Source organism: Heptranchias perlo, chromosome 42, assembly GCF_035084215.1.
Source record: "Heptranchias perlo isolate sHepPer1 chromosome 42, sHepPer1.hap1, whole genome shotgun sequence".
Lineage (NCBI taxonomy): Eukaryota > Metazoa > Chordata > Chondrichthyes > Hexanchiformes > Hexanchidae > Heptranchias > Heptranchias perlo.
This window is the reverse complement of record NC_090366.1, coordinates 7,247,256-7,272,372: the sequence shown is the minus strand read 5'-3', so window position 1 is coordinate 7,272,372 and position 25,117 is coordinate 7,247,256. Positions and strand designations below refer to the sequence as shown.

General features: G+C 54.0%; 1 protein-coding gene across 1 annotated transcript in view; it reads left to right on the top strand.

The window, feature by feature from the left end:
• Window positions 1-25,117, top strand: part of LOC137306118 (multiple epidermal growth factor-like domains protein 8) — a gene marked incomplete at its 3' end in the record, with an annotated part of 176,640 nt that overhangs the window by 14,671 nt on the left and 136,852 nt on the right. The window contains exons 3-5 of the mRNA XM_067975179.1: window positions 10,233-10,343; window positions 10,593-10,708; window positions 13,409-13,616. Coding sequence (XP_067831280.1) covers window positions 10,233-10,343; window positions 10,593-10,708; window positions 13,409-13,616 — 435 coding nt within the window. The remainder of the gene's footprint in view (window positions 1-10,232; window positions 10,344-10,592; window positions 10,709-13,408; window positions 13,617-25,117) is intronic.

Here is a 25,117-nt window from a genome sequence, read left to right as displayed (position 1 = left end):
TCTGTGGGGAGTAAATATCCCCGGGACCAGGGACTGTGGGGAGTAAATATCCCCGGGACCAGGGACTGTGGGGAGTAAATATCCCCGGGACCAGGGACTGTGGGGATTAAATATCCCCGGGACCAGGGACTGTGGGGAGTAAATATCCCCGGGACCAGGGACTGTGGGGAGTAAATATCCCCGGGACCAGGGCCTGTGGGGATTAAATATCCCCGGGACCAGGGACTGTGGGGATTAAATATCCCCGGGACCAGGGACTGTGGGGATTAAATATCCCCGGGACCAGGGACTGTGGGGAGTAAATATCCCCGGGACCAGGGACTGTGGGGAGTAAATATCCCCGGGACCAGGGACTGTGGGGAGTAAATATCCCCGGGACCAGGGACTGTGGGGAGTAAATATCCCCGGGACCAGGGACTGTGGGGATTAAATATCCCCGGGACCAGGGACTGTGGGGAGTAAATATCCCCGGGACCAGGGACTGTGGGGAGTAAATATCCCCGGGACCAGGGACTGTGGGGAGTAAATATCCCCGGGACCAGGGACTGTGGGGAGTAAATATCCCCGGGACCAGGGACTGTGAGGAGTAAATATCCCCGGGACCAGGGACTGTGGGGAGTAAATATCCCCGGGACCAGGGACTGTGGGGAGTAAATATCCCCGGGACCAGGGACTGTGGGGAGTAAATATCCCCGGGACCAGGGACTGTGGGGATTAAATATCCCCGGGACCAGGGACTGTGGGGAGTAAATATCCCCGGGACCAGGGACTGTGGGGAGTAAATATCCCCGGGACCAGGGACTGTGGGGAGTAAATATCCCCGGGACCAGGGACTGTGGGGAGTAAATATCCCCGGGACCAGGGACTGTGCGGAGTAAATATCCCCGGGACCAGGGACTGTGGGGAGTAAATATCCCCGGGACCAGGGACTGTGGGGATTAAATATCCCTGGGACCAGGGACTGTGGGGAGTAAATATCTCCTGGACCAGGGACTGTGGGGAGTAAATATCCCCGGGACCAGGGACTGTGGGGAGTAAATATCCCCGGGACCAGGGACTGTGGGGAGTAAATATCCCCGGGACCAGGGACTGTGGGGAGTAAATATCCCCGGGACCAGGGACTGTGGGGAGTAAATATCCCCGGGACCAGGGACTGTGGGGAGTAAATATCCCCGGGACCAGGGACTGTGGGGATTAAATATCCCTGGGACCAGGGACTGTGGGGAGTAAATATCTCCTGGACCAGGGACTGTGGGGATTAAATATCCCCGGGACCAGGGACTGTGGGGAGTAAATATCCCCGGGACCAGGGACTGTGGGGATTAAATATCCCTGGGACCAGGGACTGTGGGGAGTAAATATCCCCGGGACCGGGGACTGTGGGGAGTAAATATCCCCGGGACCAGGGACTGTGGGGAGTAAATATCCCCGGGACCAGGGACTGTGGGGAGTAAATATCCCCGGGACCAGGGACTGTGGGGAGTAAATATCCCCGGGACCAGGGACTGTGGGGAGTAAATATCCCCGGGACCAGGGACTGTGGGGATTAAATATCCTCGGGACCAGGGACTGTGGGGAGTAAATATCCCCGGGACCAGGGACTGTGGGGAGTAAATATCCCCGGGACCAGGGACTGTGGGGAGTAAATATCCCCGGGACCAGGGACTGTGGGGAGTAAATATCCCCGGGACCAGGGACTGTGGGGAGTAAATATCCCCGGGACCAGGGACTGTGGGGAGTAAATATCCCCGGGACCAGGGACTGTGGGGAGTAAATATCCCCGGGACCAGGGACTGTGCGGAGTAAATATCCCCAGGACCAGGGACTGTGGGGAGTAAATATCCCCGGGACCAGGGACTGTGGGGAGTAAATATCCCCGGGACCAGGGACTGTGGGGAGTAAATATCCCCGGGACCAGGGCCTGTGGGGATTAAATATCCCCGGGACCAGGGACTGTGGGGAGTAAATATCCCCGGGACCAGGGACTGTGAGGAGTAAATATCCCCGGGACCAGGGACTGTGGGGAGTAAATATCCCCGGGACCAGGGACTGTGGGGAGTAAATATCCCCGGGACCAGGGACTGTGGGGAGTAAATATCCCCGGGACCAGGGACTGTGGGGATTAAATATCCCCGGGACCAGGGACTGTGGGGAGTAAATATCCCCGGGACCAGGGACTGTGGGGAGTAAATATCCCCGGGACCAGGGCCTGTGGGGATTAAATATCCCCGGGACCAGGGACTGTGGGGAGTAAATATCCCCGGGACCAGGGCCTGTGGGGGGTAAATATCCCCGGGACCAGGGACTGTGGGGAGTAAATATCCCCGGGACCAGGGACTGTGGGGATTAAATATCCCCGGGACCAGGGACTGTGGGGAGTAAATATCCCCGGGACCAGGGACTGTGGGGAGTAAATATCCCCGGGACCAGGGACTGTGGGGATTAAATATCCCCGGGACCAGGGACTGTGGGGATTAAATATCCCCGGGACCAGGGACTGTGGGGATTAAATATCCCCGGGACCAGGGACTGTGGGGAGTAAATATCCCCGGGACCAGGGACTGTGGGGAGTAAATATCCCCGGGACCAGGGCCTGTGGGGAGTAAATATCCCCGGGACCAGGGACTGTGGGGATTAAATATCCCCGGGACCAGGGACTGTGGGGATTAAATATCCCCGGGACCAGGGACTGTGCGGAGTAAATATCCCCGGGACCAGGGACTGTGGGGAGTAAATATCCCCGGGACCAGGGACTGTGGGGAGTAAATATCCCCGGGACCAGGGACTGTGGGGAGTAAATATCCCCGGGACCAGGGACTGTGGGGAGTAAATATCCCCGGGACCAGGGACTGTGGGGAGTAAATATCCCCGGGACCAGGGAATGTGGGGAGTAAATATCCCCGGGACCAGGGAATGTGGGGAGTAAATATCCCCGGGACCAGGGACTGTGGGGAGTAAATATCCCCGGGACCAGGGACTGTGGGGAGTAAATATCCCCGGGACCAGGGACTGAGGGGAGTAAATATCCCCGGGACCAGGGACTGTGGGGAGTAAATATCCCCGGGACCAGGGCCTGTGGGGAGTAAATATCCCCGGGACCAGGGACTGTGGGGAGTAAATATCCCCGGGACCAGGGACTGTGGGGAGTAAATATCCCCGGGACCAGGGACTGTGGGGAGTAAATATCCCCGGGACCAGGGACTGTGGGGAGTAAATATCCCCGGGACCAGGGACTGTGGGGAGTAAATATCCCCGGGACCAGGGACTGTGGGGATTAAATATCCCCGGGACCAGGGACTGTGGGGAGTAAATATCCCCGGGACCAGGGACTGTGGGGAGTAAATATCCCCGGGACCAGGGACTGTGGGGATTAAATATCCCCGGGACCAGGGACTGTGGGGATTAAATATCCCCGGGACCAGGGACTGTGGGGAGTAAATATCCCCGGGACCAGGGACTGTGGGGAGTAAATATCCCCGGGACCAGGGACTGTGGGGATTAAATATCCCCGGGACCAGGGACTGTGGGGATTAAATATCCCCGGGACCAGGGACTGTGGGGAGTAAATATCCCCGGGACCAGGGACTGTGGGGAGTAAATATCCCCGGGACCAGGGACTGTGGGGAGTAAATATCCCCGGGACCAGGGACTGTGGGGAGTAAATATCCCCGGGACCAGGGACTGTGGGGATTAAATATCCCCGGGACCGGGGACTGTGGGGATTAAATATCCCCGGGACCAGGGACTGTGGGGAGTAAATATCCCCGGGACCAGGGACTGTGGGGATTAAATATCCCCGGGACCAGGGACTGTGGGGAGTAAATATCCCCGGGACCAGGGACTGTGGGGAGTAAATATCCCCGGGACCAGGGACTGTGGGGAGTAAATATCCCCGGGACCAGGGACTGTGGGGAGTAAATATCCCCGGGACCAGGGACTGTGGGGAGTAAATATCCCCGGGACCAGGGACTGTGGGGAGTAAATATCCCCGGGACCAGGGACTGTGGGGAGTAAATATCCCCGGGACCAGGGACTGTGGGGAGTAAATATCCCCGGGACCAGGGACTGTGGGGAGTAAATATCCCCGGGACCAGGGACTGTGCGGAGTAAATATCCCCGGGACCAGGGACTGTGGGGAGTAAATATCCCCGGGACCAGGGACTGTGGGGATTAAATATCCCTGGGACCAGGGACTGTGGGGAGTAAATATCTCCTGGACCAGGGACTGTGGGGAGTAAATATCCCCGGGACCAGGGACTGTGGGGATTAAATATCCCCGGGACCAGGGACTGTGGGGAGTAAATATCCCCGGGACCAGGGACTGTGGGGAGTAAATATCCCCGGGACCAGGGACTGTGGGGAGTAAATATCCCCGGGACCAGGGACTGTGGGGAGTAAATATCCCCGGGACCAGGGACTGTGGGGAGTAAATATCCCCGGGACCAGGGACTGTGGGGAGTAAATATCCCCGGGACCAGGGACTGTGGGGAGTAAATATCCCCGGGACCAGGGCCTGTGGGGATTAAATATCCCCGGGACCAGGGACTGTGGGGAGTAAATATCCCCGGGACCAGGGACTGTGGGGATTAAATATCCCCGGGACCAGGGACTGTGGGGAGTAAATATCCCCGGGACCAGGGACTGTGGGGAGTAAATATCCCCGGGACCAGGGACTGTGGGGATTAAATATCCCCGGGACCAGGGACTGTGGGGATTAAATATCCCCGGGACCAGGGACTGTGGGGATTAAATATCCCCGGGACCAGGGACTGTGGGGAGTAAATATCCCCGGGACCAGGGACTGTGGGGATTAAATATCCCCGGGACCAGGGCCTGTGGGGAGTAAATATCCCCGGGACCAGGGACTGTGGGGAGTAAATATCCCCGGGACCAGGGACTGTGGGGAGTAAATATCCCCGGGACCAGGGCCTGTGGGGAGTAAATATCCCCGGGACCAGGGACTGTGGGGAGTAAATATCCCCGGGACCAGGGACTGTGGGGAGTAAATATCCCCGGGACCAGGGACTGTGGGGAGTAAATATCCCCGGGACCAGGGACTGTGGGGAGTAAATATCCCCGGGACCAGGGACTGTGGGGAGTAAATATCCCCGGGACCAGGGACTGTGGGGAGTAAATATCCCCGGGACCAGGGACTGTGGGGATTAAATATCCCCGGGACCAGGGACTGTGGGGAGTAAATATCCCCGGGACCAGGGACTGTGGGGAGTAAATATCCCCGGGACCAGGGACTGTGGGGAGTAAATATCCCCGGGACCAGGGACTGTGGGGATTAAATATCCCCGGGACCAGGGACTGTGGGGAGTAAATATCCCCGGGACCAGGGACTGTGGGGATTAAATATCCCCGGGACCAGGGACTGTGGGGATTAAATATCCCCGGGACCAGGGACTGTGGGGAGTAAATATCCCCGGGACCAGGGACTGTGGGGAGTAAATATCCCCGGGACCAGGGACTGTGGGGATTAAATATCCCCGGGACCAGGGACTGTGGGGAGTAAATATCCCCGGGACCAGGGACTGTGGGGAGTAAATATCCCCGGGACCAGGGACTGTGGGGAGTAAATATCCCCGGGACCAGGGACTGTGGGGAGTAAATATCCCCGGGACCAGGGCCTGTGGGGAGTAAATATCCCCGGGACCAGGGACTGTGGGGAGTAAATATCCCCGGGACCAGGGCCTGTGGGGAGTAAATATCCCCGGGACCAGGGACTGTGGGGAGTAAATATCCCCGGGACCAGGGACTGTGGGGATTAAATATCCCCGGGACCAGGGACTGTGGGGAGTAAATATCCCCGGGACCAGGGACTGTGGGGAGTAAATATCCCCGGGACCAGGGACTGTGGGGAGTAAATATCCCCGGGACCAGGGACTGTGGGGAGTAAATATCCCCGGGACCAGGGACTGTGGGGAGTAAATATCCCCGGGACCAGGGACTGTGGGGAGTAAATATCCCCGGGACCAGGGCCTGTGGGGAGTAAATATCCCCGGGACCAGGGACTGTGGGGAGTAAATATCCCCGGGACCAGGGACTGTGGGGAGTAAATATCCCCGGGACCAGGGACTGTGGGGATTAAATATCCCCGGGACCAGGGCCTGTGGGGAGTAAATATCCCCGGGACCAGGGCCTGTGGGGAGTAAATATCCCCGGGACCAGGGACTGTGGGGAGTAAATATCCCCGGGACCAGGGACTGTGGGGAGTAAATATCCCCGGGACCAGGGACTGTGGGGAGTAAATATCCCCGGGACCAGGGACTGTGGGGAGTAAATATCCCCGGGACCAGGGACTGTGGGGATTAAATATCCCCGGGACCAGGGACCGTGGGGATTAAATATCCCCGGGACCAGGGACCGTGGGGATTAAATATCCCCGGGACCAGGGACTGTGGGGAGTAAATATCCCCGGGACCAGGGACTGTGGGGAGTAAATATCCCCGGGACCAGGGACTGTGGGGAGTAAATATCCCCGGGACCAGGGACTGTGGGGAGTAAATATCCCCGGGACCAGGGCCTGTGGGGATTAAATATCCCCGGGACCAGGGACTGTGGGGAGTAAATATCCCCGGGACCAGGGACTGTGGGGAGTAAATATCCCCGGGACCAGGGACTGTGGGGAGTAAATATCCCCGGGACCAGGGACTGTGGGGAGTAAATATCCCCGGGACCAGGGCCTGTGGGGAGTAAATATCCCCGGGACCAGGGACTGTGGGGATTAAATATCCCCGGGACCGGGGACTGTGGGGAGTAAATATCCCCGGGACCAGGGACTGTGGGGAGTAAATATCCCCGGGACCAGGGACTGTGGGGAGTAAATATCCCCGGGACCAGGGACTGTGGGGAGTAAATATCCCCGGGACCGGGGACTGTGGGGAGTAAATATCCCCGGGACCAGGGACTGTGGGGAGTAAATATCCCCGGGACCAGGGACTGTGGGGAGTAAATATCCCCGGGACCAGGGACTGTGGGGAGTAAATATCCCCGGGACCGGGGACTGTGGGGAGTAAATATCCCCGGGACCGGGGACTGTGGGGAGTAAATATCCCCGGGACCAGGGACTGTGGGGAGTAAATATCCCCGGGACCAGGGACTGTGGGGAGTAAATATCCCCGGGACCAGGGACTGTGGGGATTAAATATCCCCGGGACCAGGGACTGTGGGGTGTAAATATCCCCGGGACCAGGGACTGTGGGGATTAAATATCCCCGGGACCAGGGACTGTGGGGAGTAAATATCCCCGGGACCAGGGACTGTGGGGAGTAAATATCCCCGGGACCAGGGACTGTGGGGATTAAATATCCCCGGGACCAGGGACTGTGGGGTGTAAATATCCCCGGGACCAGGGACTGTGGGGATTAAATATCCCCGGGACCAGGGACTGTGGGGAGTAAATATCCCCGGGACCAGGGACTGTGGGGAGTAAATATCCCCGGGACCAGGGACTGTGGGGAGTAAATATCCCCGGGACCAGGGACTGTGGGGATTAAATATCCCCGGGACCAGGGCCTGTGGGGAGTAAATATCCCCGGGACCAGGGACTGTGGGGAGTAAATATCCCCGGGACCAGGGCCTGTGGGGAGTAAATATCCCCGGGACCAGGGACTGTGGGGATTAAATATCCCCGGGACCAGGGACTGTGAGGAGTAAATATCCCCGGGACCAGGGACTGTGGGGATTAAATATCCCCGGGACCAGGGACTGTGAGGAGTAAATATCCCCGGGACCAGGGACTGTGAGGAGTAAATATCCCCGGGACCAGGGACTGTGAGGAGTAAATATCCCCGGGACCAGGGACTGTGGGGAGTAAATATCCCCGGGACCAGGGACTGTGGGGAGTAAATATCCCCGGGACCAGGGACTGTGGGGATTAAATATCCCCGGGACCAGGGCCTGTGGGGAGTAAATATCCCCGGGACCAGGGACTGTGGGGAGTAAATATCCCCGGGACCAGGGACTGTGGGGAGTAAATATCCCCGGGACCAGGGACTGTGGGGATTAAATATCCCCGGGACCAGGGACTGTGGGGATTAAATATCCCCGGGACCAGGGACTGTGGGGAGTAAATATCCCCGGGACCAGGGACTGTGGGGAGTAAATATCCCCGGGACCAGGGACTGTGGGGAGTAAATATCCCCGGGACCAGGGACTGTGGGGAGTAAATATCCCCGGGACCAGGGACTGTGGGGAGTAAATATCCCCGGGACCAGGGACTGTGGGGAGTAAATATCCCCGGGACCAGGGCCTGTGGGGAGTAAATATCCCCGGGACCAGGGACTGTGGGGAGTAAATATCCCCGGGACCAGGGACTGTGGGGAGTAAATATCCCCGGGACCAGGGACTGTGGGGAGTAAATATCCCCGGGACCAGGGACTGTGGGGATTAAATATCCCCGGGACCGGGGACTGTGGGGAGTAAATATCCCCGGGACCAGGGACTGTGGGGAGTAAATATCCCCGGGACCAGGGACTGTGGGGAGTAAATATCCCCGGGACCAGGGACTGTGGGGTGTAAATATCCCCGGGACCAGGGACTGTGGGGAGTAAATATCCCCGGGACCAGGGACTGTGGGGAGTAAATATCCCCGGGACCAGGGACTGTGGGGATTAAATATCCCCGGGACCAGGGACTGTGGGGAGTAAATATCCCCGGGACCAGGGACTGTGGGGATTAAATATCCCCGGGACCAGGGACTGTGGGGAGTAAATATCCCCGGGACCAGGGACTGTGGGGATTAAATATCCCCGGGACCAGGGACTGTGGAGATTAAATATCCCCGGGACCAGGGACTGTGGGGATTAAATATCCCCGGGACCAGGGACTGTGGGGAGTAAATATCCCCGGGACCAGGGACTGTGGGGAGTAAATATCCCCGGGACCAGGGACTGTGGGGAGTAAATATCCCCGGGACCAGGGACTGTGGGGAGTAAATATCCCCGGGACCAGGGACTGTGGGGAGTAAATATCCCCGGGACCAGGGCCTGTGGGGAGTAAATATCCCCGGGACCAGGGCCTGTGGGGAGTAAATATCCCCGGGACCAGGGACTGTGGGGAGTAAATATCCCCGGGACCAGGGCCTGTGGGGAGTAAATATCCCCGGGACCAGGGACTGTGGGGAGTAAATATCCCCGGGACCAGGGCCTGTGGGGAGTAAATATCCCCGGGACCAGGGACTGTGGGGAGTAAATATCCCCGGGACCAGGGACTGTGGGGAGTAAATATCCCCGGGACCAGGGACTGTGGGGAGTAAATATCCCCGGGACCGGGGACTGTGGGGAGTAAATATCCCCGGGACCAGGGACTGTGGGGAGTAAATATCCCCGGGACCGGGGACTGTGGGGAGTAAATATCCCCGGGACCAGGGACTGTGGGGAGTAAATATCCCCGGGACCAGGGCCTGTGGGGAGTAAATATCCCCGGGACCAGGGACTGTGGGGATTAAATATCCCCGGGACCAGGGACTGTGGGGAGTAAATATCCCCGGGACCAGGGACTGTGGGGAGTAAATATCCCCGGGACCAGGGCCTGTGGGGAGTAAATATCCCCGGGACCAGGGACTGTGGGGAGTAAATATCCCCGGGACCAGGGACTGTGGGGATTAAATATCCCCGGGACCAGGGACTGTGGGGAGTAAATATCCCCGGGACCAGGGACTGTGGGGAGTAAATATCCCCGGGACCAGGGACTGTGGGGAGTAAATATCCCCGGGACCAGGGACTGTGGGGAGTAAATATCCCCGGGACCAGGGACTGTGGGGAGTAAATATCCCCGGGACCAGGGACTGTGGGGAGTAAATATCCCCGGGACCAGGGACTGTGGGGAGTAAATATCCCCGGGACCAGGGACTGTGGGGAGTAAATATCCCCGGGACCAGGGACTGTGGGGAGTAAATATCCCCGGGACCAGGGACTGTGGGGAGTAAATATCCCCGGGACCAGGGACTGTGGGGAGTAAATATCCCCGGGACCAGGGACTGTGGGGAGTAAATATCCCCGGGACCAGGGACTGTGGGGAGTAAATATCCCCGGGACCAGGGACTGTGGGGAGTAAATATCCCCGGGACCAGGGACTGTGGGGAGTAAATATCCCCGGGTGTTGAGTTTGTTGGGGGGAGTGGGGAGTTTCGTGCCTCAGGAGGGGGGATATTTTTGGAGTGACGGTGTGCCGATCCCCCGGTGAACTGCTGACGCTCTGTGTTGCCCCCGCCCCCCCCCCCCCAGGCCGCGGGACTCTGCGTCTGTGCCGATGGATTTGCCGGGAGTGACTGCGGGACACCGACCCATTCCGGATCGATCATCTGGGATACGGTGACTGACAACAAGCTCTTCACGGTGAGTCCCCAGAGAGCACCCCTCTCACGTCACGTCCCCCCGTCACGCTGCTGCCCCCGGCATTCGCCACCCCCCACCCCTCCCCGTCGTTTACCCCCCCACCCCGGTCACATCACTTCTCTCCCGTCACGCCCCGCCCGTCACGCCCCACCCTGTCTCCCATCCGTCACCCCTCTCCCTGTCTGTGGGGAGGGGTGGTGATGATTCAGACCCTTTCCGCGTGCGTTGACTGTAACTGTTTATTCCCAGGGCGGTGGCAGTCCCCTATTGCGCCTTGGACACTCGATGGTGGAAGGCCCGGCTTCAACCCTCTGGATCTTCGGTGGTTTGTCGGTCCAAGATGGGATTTTAAGCAGTGTTTACAAGTAAGTGGAACCCTTCAGTTTCTGGGGTTTCTCCAATCGTGTTGTGAGGGGATAGAAATCCCGTCATTCACCGTGTCTACTGCTCCCAGAGTGGCGGCCATTTGCAGTGTGTCTACTGCTCCCAGAGTGGTGGCCATTTGCAGTGTGTCTACTGGTCCCAGAGTGGTGGCCATTTGCAGTGTGTCTGCTGGTCCCAGAGTGGTGGCCATTTGCAGTGTGTCTGCTGGTCCCAGACTGGTGGCCATTTGCAGTGTGTCTACTGGTCCCAGACTGGTGGCCATTTGCAGTGTGTCTACTGGTCCCAGAGTGGTGGCCATTTGCAGTGTGTCTGCTGGTCCCAGACTGGTGGCCATTTGCAGTGTGTCTACTGGTCCCAGAGTGGTGGCCATTTGCAGTGTGTCTGCTGGTCCCAGAGTGGTGGCCATTTGCAGTGTGTCTACTGCTCCCAGAGTGGTGGCCATTTGCAGTGTGTCTACTGCTCCCAGAGTGGTGGCCATTTGCAGTGTGTCTACTGCTCCCAGAGTGGTGGCCATTTGCAGTGTGTCTACTGGTCCCAGAGTGGTGGCCATTTGCAGTGTGTCTACTGGTCCCAGAGTGGTGGCCATTTGCAGTTTGTCTACTGGTCCCAGAGTGGTGGCCATTTGCAGTGTGTCTACTGCTCCCAGAGTGGTGGCCATTTGCAGTGTGTCTACTGCTCCCAGAGTGGTGGCCATTTGCAGTGTGTCTACTGGTCCCAGAGTGGTGGCCATTTGCAGTGTGTCTACTGCTCCCAGAGTGGTGGCCATTTGCAGTGTGTCTACTGCTCCCAGAGTGGTGGCCATTTGCAGTGTGTCTACTGCTCCCAGAGTGGTGGCCATTTGCAGTGTGTCTACTCGTCCCAGAGTGGTGGCCATTTGCAGTGTGTCTACTGCTCCCAGACTGGCGTCCATTTGCAGTGTGTCTACTGCTCCCAGACTGGCGTCCATTTGCAGTGTGTCTACTGCTCCCAGACTGGCGTCCATTTGCAGTGTGTCTACTGCTCCCAGACTGGCGGCCGTTTGCAGTGTGTCTACTGCTCCCAGACTGGCGTCCATTTGCAGTGTGTCTACTGCTCCCAGACTGGCGGCCATTTGCAGTGTGTCTACTGCTCCCAGACTGGCGTCCATTTGCAGTGTGTCTACTGCTCCCAGACTGGCGGCCGTTTGCAGTGTGTCTACTGCTCCCAGACTGGCGTCCATTTGCAGTGTGTCTACTGCTCCCAGACTGGCGTCCATTTGCAGTGTGTCTACTGCTCCCAGACTGGCGGCCATTTGCAGTGTGTCTACTGCTCCCAGACTGGCGGCCGTTTGCAGTGTGCCTACTGCTCCCAGACTGGTGGCCATTTGCAGTGTGTCTACTGCTCCCAGACTGGCGTCCATTTGCAGTGTGCCCACTGCTCCCAGACTGGCGTCCATTTGCAGTGTATCTACTGCTCCCAGACTGGCGTCCATTTGCAGTGTGCCCACTGCTCCCAGACTGGCGTCCATTTGCAGTGTGCCTACTGCTCCCACACTGGTGTCCATTTGCAGTGTGCCTACTGCTCCCACACTGGTGTCCATTTGCAGTGTGCCCACTGCTCCCAGACAGGTGTCCATTTGCAGTGTGCCCACTGCTCCCAGACAGGCGTCCATTTGCAGTGTGCCCACTGCTCCCAGACTGGCGTCCATTTGCAGTGTGCCTACTGCTCCCAGACTGGCGTCCATTTGCAGTGTGCCCACTGCTCCCAGACAGGCGTCCATTTGCAGTGCGCCCACTGCTCCCAGACAGGCGTCCATTTGCAGTGTGCCCACTGCTCCCAGACAGGTGTCCATTTGCAGTGTGACTACTGCTCCCAGACTGGCGTCCATTTGCAGTGTGCCCACTGCTCCCAGACAGGTGTCCATTTGCAGTGTGACTACTGCTCCCAGACTGGCGTCCATTTGCAGTGTGCCCACTGCTCCCAGACAGGTGTCCATTTGCAGTGTGACTACTGCTCCCAGACAGGCGTCCATTTGCAGTGTGCCCACTGCTCCCAGACAGGTGTCCATTTGCAGTGTGACTACTGCTCCCAGACTGGCAGCCATTTGCAGTGTGTCTACTGCTCCCAGACTGGCGGCCATTTGCAGTGTGTCTACTGCTCCCAGACTGGCAGCCATTTGCAGCATGTCTACTACTCCCAGACTCGTGACCATTTGCAGTGTGTCTGCTGCTCCCACATCGGCGGCCATTTGCAGTGTGTCTGCTGCTCCCACACAGGCGGCCATTTGCAGTGTGTCTGCTGCTCCCACACAGGCGGCCATTTGCAGTGTGCCCGCTGCTCCCACACAGGCGGCCATTTGCAGTGTGTCTGCTGCTCCCACACAGGCGGCCATTTGCAGTGTGTCTGCTGCTCCCACACAGGCGGCCATTTGCAGTGTGTCTGCTGCTCCCACACAGGCGGCCATTTGCAGTGTGTCTGCTGCTCCCAGACTGGCGGCCATTTGCAGTGTGTCATTTGGTAACTTAACAATTTAACCTTCAATAAATAGAGAAGAATATGCAGTTCAGAGTGCAAGGTGAGGCGGGGCTAACGGCAGCCAATGAGATGGCACAATGTTCTATTAAGTTCTTACATTAACCTATCGGAGAATAAGGGGAAGGAACTTTAAGAGAAGCTAGCGAGTACTGCAACAAGCACTAGAAGGCGTGTCCATTGTCCTCCAGGTATTGTGAGTCTGATCGACGATGGAGCCAGGTGTTAACAAGGGGGAGTCTGGACTCTTCCTCCAGTCCCAGTGCTCGTTACTTCCACGCAGCGACCTCCATCCCTTCCCAGGACACCATGTATGTGGTTGGAGGGCTCACCGACTCTGGGGTCACCAGTGACTTCTGGCTCCTCAACATGGCATCGCTGGAGTGGAGATCAGAAACGGTACGGGTTTGTTCTAATTCACAGCACCACACGCCATTAAACGGGGAATGGGGCCGGAGACCCAATCTGAGGGGCCAGAGACCCAATCGGAGGGGCCGGAGACCCAATCTGAGGGGCCAGAGACCCAATCTGAGGGGCCAGAGACCCAATCGGTGGGGCCGGAGACCCAATCGGAGGGGCCGGAGACCCAATCAGTGGGGCCGGAGACCCAATCAGTGGGGCCGGAGACCCAATCAGTGGGGCCGGAGACCGAATCAGTGGGGCCGGAGACCCAATCGGAGGGGCCGGAGACCCAATCTGAGGGGCCGGAGACCCAATCTGAGGGGCCAGAGACCCAATCAGTGGGGCCAGAGACCCAATCTGAGGGGCCGGAGACCCAATCTGAGGGGCCAGAGACCCAATCAGTGGGGCCAGAGACCCAATCTGAGGGGCCAGAGACCCAATCTGAGGGGCCAGAGACCCAATCTGAGGGGCCAGAGACCCAATCTGAGGGGCCAGAGACCCAATCGGAGGGGCCGGAGACCCAATCTGAGGGGCCAGAGACCCAATCAGAGGGGCCGGAGACCCAATCGGAGGGGCCGGAGACCCAATCGGAGGGGCCGGAGACCCAATCTGAGGGGCCGGAGACCCAATCGGAGGGGCCGGAGACCCAATCGGAGGGGCCGGAGACCCAATCGGAGGGGCCGGAGACCCAATCGGAGGGGCCAGAGACCCAATCAGTGGGGTGAGCTGGGAACCTGATGCTGTATTTGTAGCCTGCCCTCACTGACGGTCCTGTCCTGTGTCACTGTCAGTAATACACAGGGACCCTGTACACTCTGTGTTACTGTCAGTAATACACAGGGACCCTGTACACCCTGTGTTACTGTCAGTAATACACAGGGACCCTGTACACCCTGTGTCACTGTCAGTAATACACAGGGACCCTGTACACTCTGTGTTACTGTCAGTAATACACAGGGACCCTGTACACCCTGTGTTACTGTCAGTAATACACAGGGACCCTGTACACCCTGTGTTACTGTCAGTAATACACAGGGACCCTGTACACTCTGTGTTACTGTCAGTAATACACAGGGACCCTGTACACCCTGTGTTACTGTCAGTAATACACAGGGACCCTGTACACCCTGTGTTACTGTCAGTAATACACAGGGACCCTGTACACTCTGTGTTACTGTCAATAATACACAGGGACCCTGTACACCCTGTGTTACTGTCAGTAATACACAGGGACCCTGGACACCCTGTGTTACTGTCAGTAATACACAGGGACCCTGTACACCCTGTGTTACTGTCAGTAATATACAGGGACCCTGTACACTCTGTGTTACTGTCAGTAATACACAGGGACCCTGTACACTCTGTGTTACTGTCAGTAATACACAGGGACCCTGTACACTCTGTGTTACTGTCAGTAATACACAGGGACCCTGTACACCCTGTGTTACTGTCAGTAATACACAGGGACCCTGTACACCCTGTGTTACTGTCAGTAATACACAGGGACCCTGTACACCCTGTGTTACTGTCAGTAATAGACAGGGACCCTGTACACTCTGTGTTACTGTCAGTAATACACAGGGACCCTGTACACTCTGTGTTACTGTCAGTAATACACAGGGACCCTGTACACTCTGTGTTACTGTCAGTAATACACAGGGACCCTGTACACTCTGTGTTACTGTCAGTAATACACAGGGACCCTGTACACTCTGTGTTACTGTCAGTAATACACAGGGACCCTGTACACCCTGTGTTACTGTCAGTAATACACAGGGACCCTGTACACCCTGTGTTACTGTCAGTAATACACAGGGACCCTGTACACTCTGTGTTACTGTCAGTAATACACAGGGACCCTGTACACTCTGTGTTACTGTCAATAATACACAGGGACCCTGTACACTCTGTGTTACTGTCAGTAATACACAGGGACCCTGTACGTCCTGTGTTACTGTCAGTAATACACAGGGACCCTGTACACCCTGTGTTACTGTCAGTAATACACAGGGACCCTGTACACTCTGTGTTACTGTCAGTAATACACAGGGACCCTGTACACCCTGTGTTACTGTCAGTAATACACAGGGACCCTGTACACTCTGTGTTACTGTCAATAATACACAGGGACCCTGTACACCCTGTGTTACTGTCAGTAATACACAGGGACCCTGTACACTCTGTGTTACTGTCAGTAATACACAGGGACCCTGTACACCCTGTGTTACTGTCAGTAATACACAGGGACCCTGTACACTCTGTGTTACTGTCAGTAATACACAGGGACCCTGTACACTCTGTGTTACTGTCAGTAATACACAGGGACCCTGTACACCCTGTGTTACTGTCAGTAATACACAGGGACCCTGTACACCCTGTGTTACTGTCAGTAATACACAGGGACCCTGTACACTCTGTGTTACTGTCAGTAATACACAGGGACCCTGTACACTCTGTGTTACTGTCAATAATACACAGGGACCCTGTACACTCTGTGTTACTGTCAGTAATACACAGGGACCCTGTACACTCTGTGTTACTGTCAGTAATACACAGGGACCCTGTACGTCCTGTGTTACTGTCAGTAATACACAGGGACCCTGTACACCCTGTGTTACTGTCAGTAATACACAGGGACCCTGTACACTCTGTGTTACTGTCAGTAATACACAGGGACCCTGTACACTCTGTGTTACTGTCAATAATACACAGGGACCCTGTACACTCTGTGTTACTGTCAGTAATACACAGGGACCCTGTACACCCTGTGTTACTGTCAGTAATACACAGGGACCCTGTACACCCTGTGTTACTGTCAGTAACACACAGGGACCCTGTACACTCTGTGTTACTGTCAGTAATACACAGGGACGCTGTACACCCTGTGTTACTGTCAGTAATACACAGGGACCCTGTACACCCTGTGTTACTGTCAGTAATACACAGGGACCCTGTACACTCTGTGTTACTGTCAGTAATACACAGGGACCCTGTACACTCTGTGTTACTGTCAGTAATACACAGGGACCCTGTACACTCTGTGTTACTGTCAGTAATACACAGGGACCCTGTACACCCTGTGTTACTGTCAGTAATACACAGGGACCCTGTACACCCTGTGTTACTGTCAGTAATACACAGGGACCCTGTACACCCTGTGTTACTGTCAGTAATACACAGGGACCCTGTACACTCTGTGTTACTGTCAGTAATACACAGGGACCCTGTACACTCTGTGTTACTGTCAGTAATACACAGGGACCCTGTACACCCTGTGTTACTGTCAGTAATACACAGGGACCCTGTACACTCTGTGTTACTGTCAGTAATACACAGGGACCCTGTACACTCTGTGTTACTGTCAGTAATACACAGGGACCCTGTACACTCTGTGTTACTGTCAGTAATACACAGGGACCCTGTACACTCTGTGTTACTGTCAGTAATACACAGGGACCCTGTACACCCTGTGTTACTGTCAGTAATACACAGGGACCCTGTACACCCTGTATTACTGTCAGTAATACACAGGGACCCTGTACACTCTGTGTTACTGTCAGTAATACACAGGGACCCTGTACACCCTGTGTTACTGTCAGTAATACACAGGGACCCTGTACACCCTGTGTTACTGTCAGTAATACACAGGGACCCTGTACACCCTGTGTTACTGTCAGTAATACACAGGGACCCTGTACACCCTGTGTTACTGTCAGTAATACACAGGGACCCTGTACACTCTGTGTTACTGTCAGTAATACACAGGGACCCTGTACACCCTGTGTTACTGTCAGTAATACACAGGGACCCTGTACACCCTGTGTTACTGTCAGTAATACACAGGGACCCTGTACACTCTGTGTTACTGTCAGTAATACACAGGGACCCTGTACACTCTGTGTTACTGTCAATAATACACAGGGACCCTGTACACTCTGTGTTACTGTCAGTAATACACAGGGACCCTGTACACCCTGTGTTACTGTCAGTAATACACAGGGACCCTGTACACCCTGTGTTACTGTCAGTAACACACAGGGACCCTGTACACTCTGTGTTACTGTCAGTAATACACAGGGACGCTGTACACCCTGTGTTACTGTCAGTAATACACAGGGACCCTGTACACCCTGTGTTACTGTCAGTAATACACAGGGACCCTGTACACTCTGTGTTACTGTCAGTAATACACAGGGACCCTGTACACTCTGTGTTACTGTCAGTAATACACAGGGACCCTGTACACTCTGTGTTACTGTCAGTAATACACAGGGACCCTGTACACCCTGTGTTACTGTCAGTAATACACAGGGACCCTGTACACCCTGTGTTACTGTCAGTAATACACAGGGACCCTGTACACCCTATGTTACTGTCAGTAATACACAGGGACCCTGGACACTCTGTGTTACTGTCAGTAATACACAGGGACCCTGGACACCCTGTGTTACTGTCAGTAATACACAGGGACCCTGTACACTCTGTGTTACTGTCAGTAATACACAGGGACCCTGTACACCCTGTGTTACTGTCAGTAATACACAGGGACCCTGGACACTCTGTGTTACTGTCAGTAATACACAGGGACCCTGTACACTCTGTGTTACTGTCAGTAATACACAGGGACCCTGTACACTCTGTGTTACTGTCAGTAATACACAGGGACCCTGTACACCCTGTGTTACTGTCAGTAATACACAGGGACCCTGTACACCCTGTGTTACTGTCAGTAATACACAGGGACCCTGTACACCCTGTGTTACTGTCAGTAATACACAGGGACCCTGTACACTCTGTGTTACTGTCAGTAATACACAGGGACCCTGTACACTCTGTGTTACTGTCAGTAATACACAGGGACCCTGTACACTCTGTGTTACTGTCAGTAATACACAGGGACCCTGTACACCCTGTGTTACTGTCAGTAACACACAGGGACCCTGTACACCCTGTGTTACTGTCAGTAATACACAGGGACCCTGTACACCCTGTGTTACTGTCAGTAATACACAGGGACCCTGTACACTCTGTGTTACTGTCAGTAATACACAGGGACCCTGTACACCCTGTGTTACTGTCAGTAATACACAGGGACCCTGTACACTCTGTGTTACTGTCAGTAATACACAGGGACGCTGTACACCCTGTGTTACTGTCAGTAATACACAGGGACCCTGTACACCCTGTGTTACTGTCAGTAATACACAGGGACCCTGTACACTCTGTGTTACTGTCAGTAATACACAGGGACGCTGTACACCCTGTGTTACTGTCAGTAATACACAGGGACCCTGTACACCCTGTGTTACTGTCAGTAATACACAGGGACCCTGTACACTCTGTGTTACTGTCAGTAATACACAGGGACCCTGTACACCCTGTGTTACTGTCAGTAATACACAGGGACCCTGTACACTCTGTGTTACTGTCAGTAATACACAGGGACCCTGTACACTCTGTGTTACTGTCAGTAATACACAGGGACCCTGTACACTCTGTGTTACTGTCAGTAATACACAGGGACCCTGGACACCCTGTGTTACTGTCAGTAATACACAGGGACCCTGTACACCCTGTGTTACTGTCAGTAATACACAGGGACCCTGTACACTCTGTGTTACTGTCAGTAATACACAGGGACCCTGTACACTCTGTGTTACTGTCAGTAATACACAGGGACCCTGTACACTCTGTGTTACTGTCAGTAATACACAGGGACCCTGGACACCCTGTGTTACTGTCAGTAATACACAGGGACCCTGTACACTCTGTGTTACTGTCAGTAATACACAGGGACCCTGTACACTCTGTGTTACTGTCAGTAATACACAGGGACCCTGTACACTCTGTGTTACTGTCAGTAATACACAGGGACCCTGTACACTCTGTGTTACTGTCAGTAATACACAGGGACGCTGTACACCCTGTGTTACTGTCAGTAATACACAGGGACCCTGTACACTCTGTGTTACTGTCAGTAATACACAGGGACCCTGTACACTCTGTGTTACTGTCAGTAATACACAGGGACCCTGTACACTCTGTGTTACTGTCAGTAATACACAGGGACCCTGTACACTCTGTGTTACTGTCAGTAATACACAGGGACCCTGTACACTCTGTGTTACTGTCAGTAATACACAGGGACCCTGTACACCCTGTGTTACTGTCAGTAATACACAGGGACCCTGTACACCCTGTGTTACTGTCAGTAATACACAGGGACGCTGTACACCCTGTGTTACTGTCAGTAATACACAGGGACCCTGTACACTCTGTGTTACTGTCAGTAATACACAGGGACCCTGTACACCCTGTGTTACTGTCAGTAATACACAGGGACCCTGTACACCCTGTGTTACTGTCAGTAATACACAGGGACCCTGTACACTCTGTGTTACTGTCAGTAATACACAGGGACCCTGTACACTCTGTGTTACTGTCAGTAATACACAGGGACCCTGTACACCCTGTGTTACTGTCAGTAATACACAGGGACCCTGTACACCCTGTGTTACTGTCAGTAATACACAGGGACCCTGTACACCCTGTGTTACTGTCAGTAATACACAGGGACCCTGTACACCCTGTGTTACTGTCAGTAATACACAGGGACCCTGTACACTCTGTGTTACTGTCAGTAATACACAGGGACCCTGTACACCCTGTGTTACTGTCAGTAATACACAGGGACCCTGTACACCCTGTGTTACTGTCAGTAATACACAGGGACCCTGTACACCCTGTGTTACTGTCAGTAATACACAGGGACCCTGTACACCCTGTGTTACTGTCAGTAATACACAGGGACCCTGTACACCCTGTGTTACTGTCAGTAATACACAGGGACCCTGTACACTCTGTGTTACTGTCAGTAATACACAGGGACCCTGTACACCCTGTGTTACTGTCAGTAATACACAGGGACCCTGTACACTCTGTGTTACTGTCAGTAATACACAGGGACCCTGTACACTCTGTGTTACTGTCAATAATACACAGGGACCCTGTACACCCTGTGTTACTGTCAGTAATACACAGGGACCCTGTACACTCTGTGTTACTGTCAGTAATACACAGGGACCCTGTACACCCTGTGTTACTGTCAGTAATACACAGGGACCCTGTACACTCTGTGTTACTGTCAGTAATACACAGGGACCCTGTACACTCTGTGTTACTGTCAGTAATACACAGGGACCCTGTACACTCTGTGTTACTGTCAGTAATACACAGGGACCCTGTACACTCTGTGTTACTGTCAGTAATACACAGGGACCCTGTGCACCCTGTGTTACTGTCAGTAATACACAGGGACCCTGTACACCCTGTGTTACTGTCAGTAATACACAGGGACCCTGTACACCCTGTGTTACTGTCAGTAATACACAGGGACCCTGTACACCCTGTGTTACTGTCAGTAATACACAGGGACCCTGTACACCCTGTGTTACTGTCAGTAATACACAGGGACCCTGTACACCCTGTGTTACTGTCAGTAATACACAGGGACCCTGTACACCCTGTGTTACTGTCAGTAATACACAGGGACCCTGTACACCCTTTGTTACTGTCAGTAATACACAGGGACCCTGTACACCCTGTGTTACTGTCAGTAATACACAGGGACCCTGTACACCCTGTGTTACTGTCAGTAATACACAGGGACCCTGTACACCCTGTGTTACTGTCAGTAATACACAGGGACCCTGTACACCCTGTGTTACTGTCAGTAATACACAGGGACCCTGTACACCCTGTGTTACTGTCAGTAATACACAGGGACCCTGTACACTCTGTGTTACTGTCAGTAATACACAGGGACCCTGTACACCCTGTGTTACTGTCAGTAATACACAGGGACCCTGTACACTCTGTGTTACTGTCAGTAATACACAGGGACCCTGTACACTCTGTGTTACTGTCAATAATACACAGGGACCCTGTACACCCTGTGTTACTGTCAGTAATACACAGGGACCCTGTACACTCTGTGTTACTGTCAGTAATACACAGGGACCCTGTACACCCTGTGTTACTGTCAGTAATACACAGGGACCCTGTACACTCTGTGTTACTGTCAGTAATACACAGGGACCCTGTACACTCTGTGTTACTGTCAGTAATACACAGGGACCCTGTACACTCTGTGTTACTGTCAGTAATACACAGGGACCCTGTACACCCTGTGTTACTGTCAGTAATACACAGGGACCCTGTACACCCTGTGTTACTGTCAGTAATACACAGGGACCCTGTACACCCTGTGTTACTGTCAGTAATACACAGGGACCCTGTACACCCTGTGTTACTGTCAGTAATACACAGGGACCCTGTACACCCTGTGTTACTGTCAGTAATACACAGGGACCCTGTACACTCTGTGTTACTGTCAGTAATACACAGGGACCCTGTACACTCTGTGTTACTGTCAGTAATACACAGGGACCCTGTACACCCTGTGTTACTGTCAGTAATACACAGGGACCCTGTACACTCTGTGTTACTGTCAGTAATACACAGGGACCCTGTACACTCTGTGTTACTGTCAGTAATACACAGGGACCCTGTACACCCTGTGTTACTGTCAGTAATACACAGGGACCCTGTACACCCTGTGTTACTGTCAGTAATACACAGGGACCCTGTACACCCTGTGTTACTGTCAGTAATACACAGGGACCCTGTACACCCTGTGTTACTGTCAGTAATACACAGGGACCCTGTACACCCTGTGTTACTGTCAGTAATACACAGGGACCCTGTACACTCTGTGTTACTGTCAGTAATACACAGGGACCCTGTACACTCTGTGTTACTGTCAGTAATACACAGGGACCCTGTACACTCTGTGTTACTGTCAGTAATACACAGGGACCCTGGACACTCTGTGTTACTGTCAGTAATACACAGGGACCCTGTACACCCTGTGTTACTGTCAGTAATACACAGGGACCCTGTACACCCTGTGTTACTGTCAGTAATACACAGGGACCCTGTACACCCTGTGTTACTGTCAGTAATACACAGGGACCCTGTACACTCTGTGTTACTGTCAGTAATACACAGGGACCCTGTACACCCTGTGTTACTGTCAGTAATACACAGGGACCCTGTACACCCTGTGTTACTGTCAGTAATACACAGGGACCCTGTACACCCTGTGTTACTGTCAGTAATACACAGGGACCCTGTACACTCTGTGTTACTGTCAGTAATACACAGGGACCCTGTACACTCTGTGTTACTGTCAGTAATACACAGGGACCCTGTACACCCTGTGTTACTGTCAGTAATACACAGGGACCCTGTACACCCTGTGTTACTGTCAGTAATACACAGGGACCCTGTACACCCTGTGTTACTGTCAGTAATACACAGGGACCCTGTACACCCTGTGTTACTGTCAGTAATACACAGGGACCCTGTACACCCTGTGTTACTGTCAGTAATACACAGGGACCCTGTACACTCTGTGTTACTGTCAGTAATACACAGGGACCCTGTACACTCTGTGTTACTGTCAGTAATACACAGGGACCCTGTACACCCTGTGTTACTGTCAGTAATACACAGGGACCCTGTACACTCTGTGTTACTGTCAGTAATACACAGGGACCCTGTACACTCTGTGTTACTGTCAGTAATACACAGGGACCCTGTACACCCTGTGTTACTGTCAGTAATACACAGGGACCCTGTACACCCTGTGTTACTGTCAGTAATACACAGGGACCCTGTACACCCTGTGTTACTGTCAGTAATACACAGGGACCCTGTACACCCTGTGTTACTGTCAGTAATACACAGGGACCCTGTACACCCTGTGTTACTGTCAGTAATACACAGGGACCCTGTACACTCTGTGTTACTGTCAGTAATACACAGGGACCCTGTACACTCTGTGTTACTGTCAGTAATACACAGGGACCCTGTACACTCTGTGTTACTGTCAGTAATACACAGGGACCCTGGACACTCTGTGTTACTGTCAGTAATACACAGGGACCCTGTACACCCTGTGTTACTGTCAGTAATACACAGGGACCCTGTACACCCTGTGTTACTGTCAGTAATACACAGGGACCCTGTACACCCTGTGTTACTGTCAGTAATACACAGGGACCCTGTACACTCTGTGTTACTGTCAGTAATACACAGGGACCCTGTACACTCTGTGTTACTGTCAGTAATACACAGGGACCCTGTACACCCTGTGTTACTGTCAGTAATACACAGGGACCCTGTACACCCTGTGTTACTGTCAGTAATACACAGGGACCCTGTACACTCTGTGTTACTGTCAGTAATACACAGGGACCCTGTACACCCTGTGTTACTGTCAGTAATACACAGGGACCCTGTACACTCTGTGTTACTGTCAGTAATACACAGGGACCCTGTACACTCTGTGTTACTGTCAGTAATACACAGGGACCCTGTACACCCTGTGTTACTGTCAGTAATACACAGGGACCCTGTACACCCTGTGTTACTGTCAGTAATACACAGGGACCCTGTACACCCTGTGTTACTGTCAGTAATACACAGGGACCCTGTACACCCTGTGTTACTGTCAGTAATACACAGGGACCCTGTACACCCTGTGTTACTGTCAGTAATACACAGGGACCCTGTACACTCTGTGTTACTGTCAGTAATACACAGGGACCCTGTACACTCTGTGTTACTGTCAGTAATACACAGGGACCCTGTACACTCTGTGTTACTGTCAGTAATACACAGGGACCCTGGACACTCTGTGTTACTGTCAGTAATACACAGGGACCCTGTACACCCTGTGTTACTGTCAGTAATACACAGGGACCCTGTACACCCTGTGTTACTGTCAGTAATACACAGGGACCCTGTACACCCTGTGTTACTGTCAGTAATACACAGGGACCCTGTACACTCTGTGTTACTGTCAGTAATACACAGGGACCCTGTACACCCTGTGTTACTGTCAGTAATACACAGGGACCCTGTACACCCTGTGTTACTGTCAGTAATACACAGGGACCCTGTACACCCTGTGTTACTGTCAGTAATACACAGGGACCCTGTACACTCTGTGTTACTGTCAGTAATACACAGGGACCCTGTACACTCTGTGTTACTGTCAGTAATACACAGGGACCCTGTACACCCTGTGTTACTGTCAGTAATACACAGGGACCCTGTACACCCTGTGTTACTGTCAGTAATACACAGGGACCCTGTACACCCTGTGTTACTGTCAGTAATACACAGGGACCCTGTACACCCTGTGTTACTGTCAGTAATACACAGGGACCCTGTACACCCTGTGTTACTGTCAGTAATACACAGGGACCCTGTACACTCTGTGTTACTGTCAGTAATACACAGGGACCCTGTACACTCTGTGTTACTGTCAGTAATACACAGGGACCCTGTACACCCTGTGTTACTGTCAGTAATACACAGGGACCCTGTACACTCTGTGTTACTGTCAGTAATACACAGGGACCCTGTAC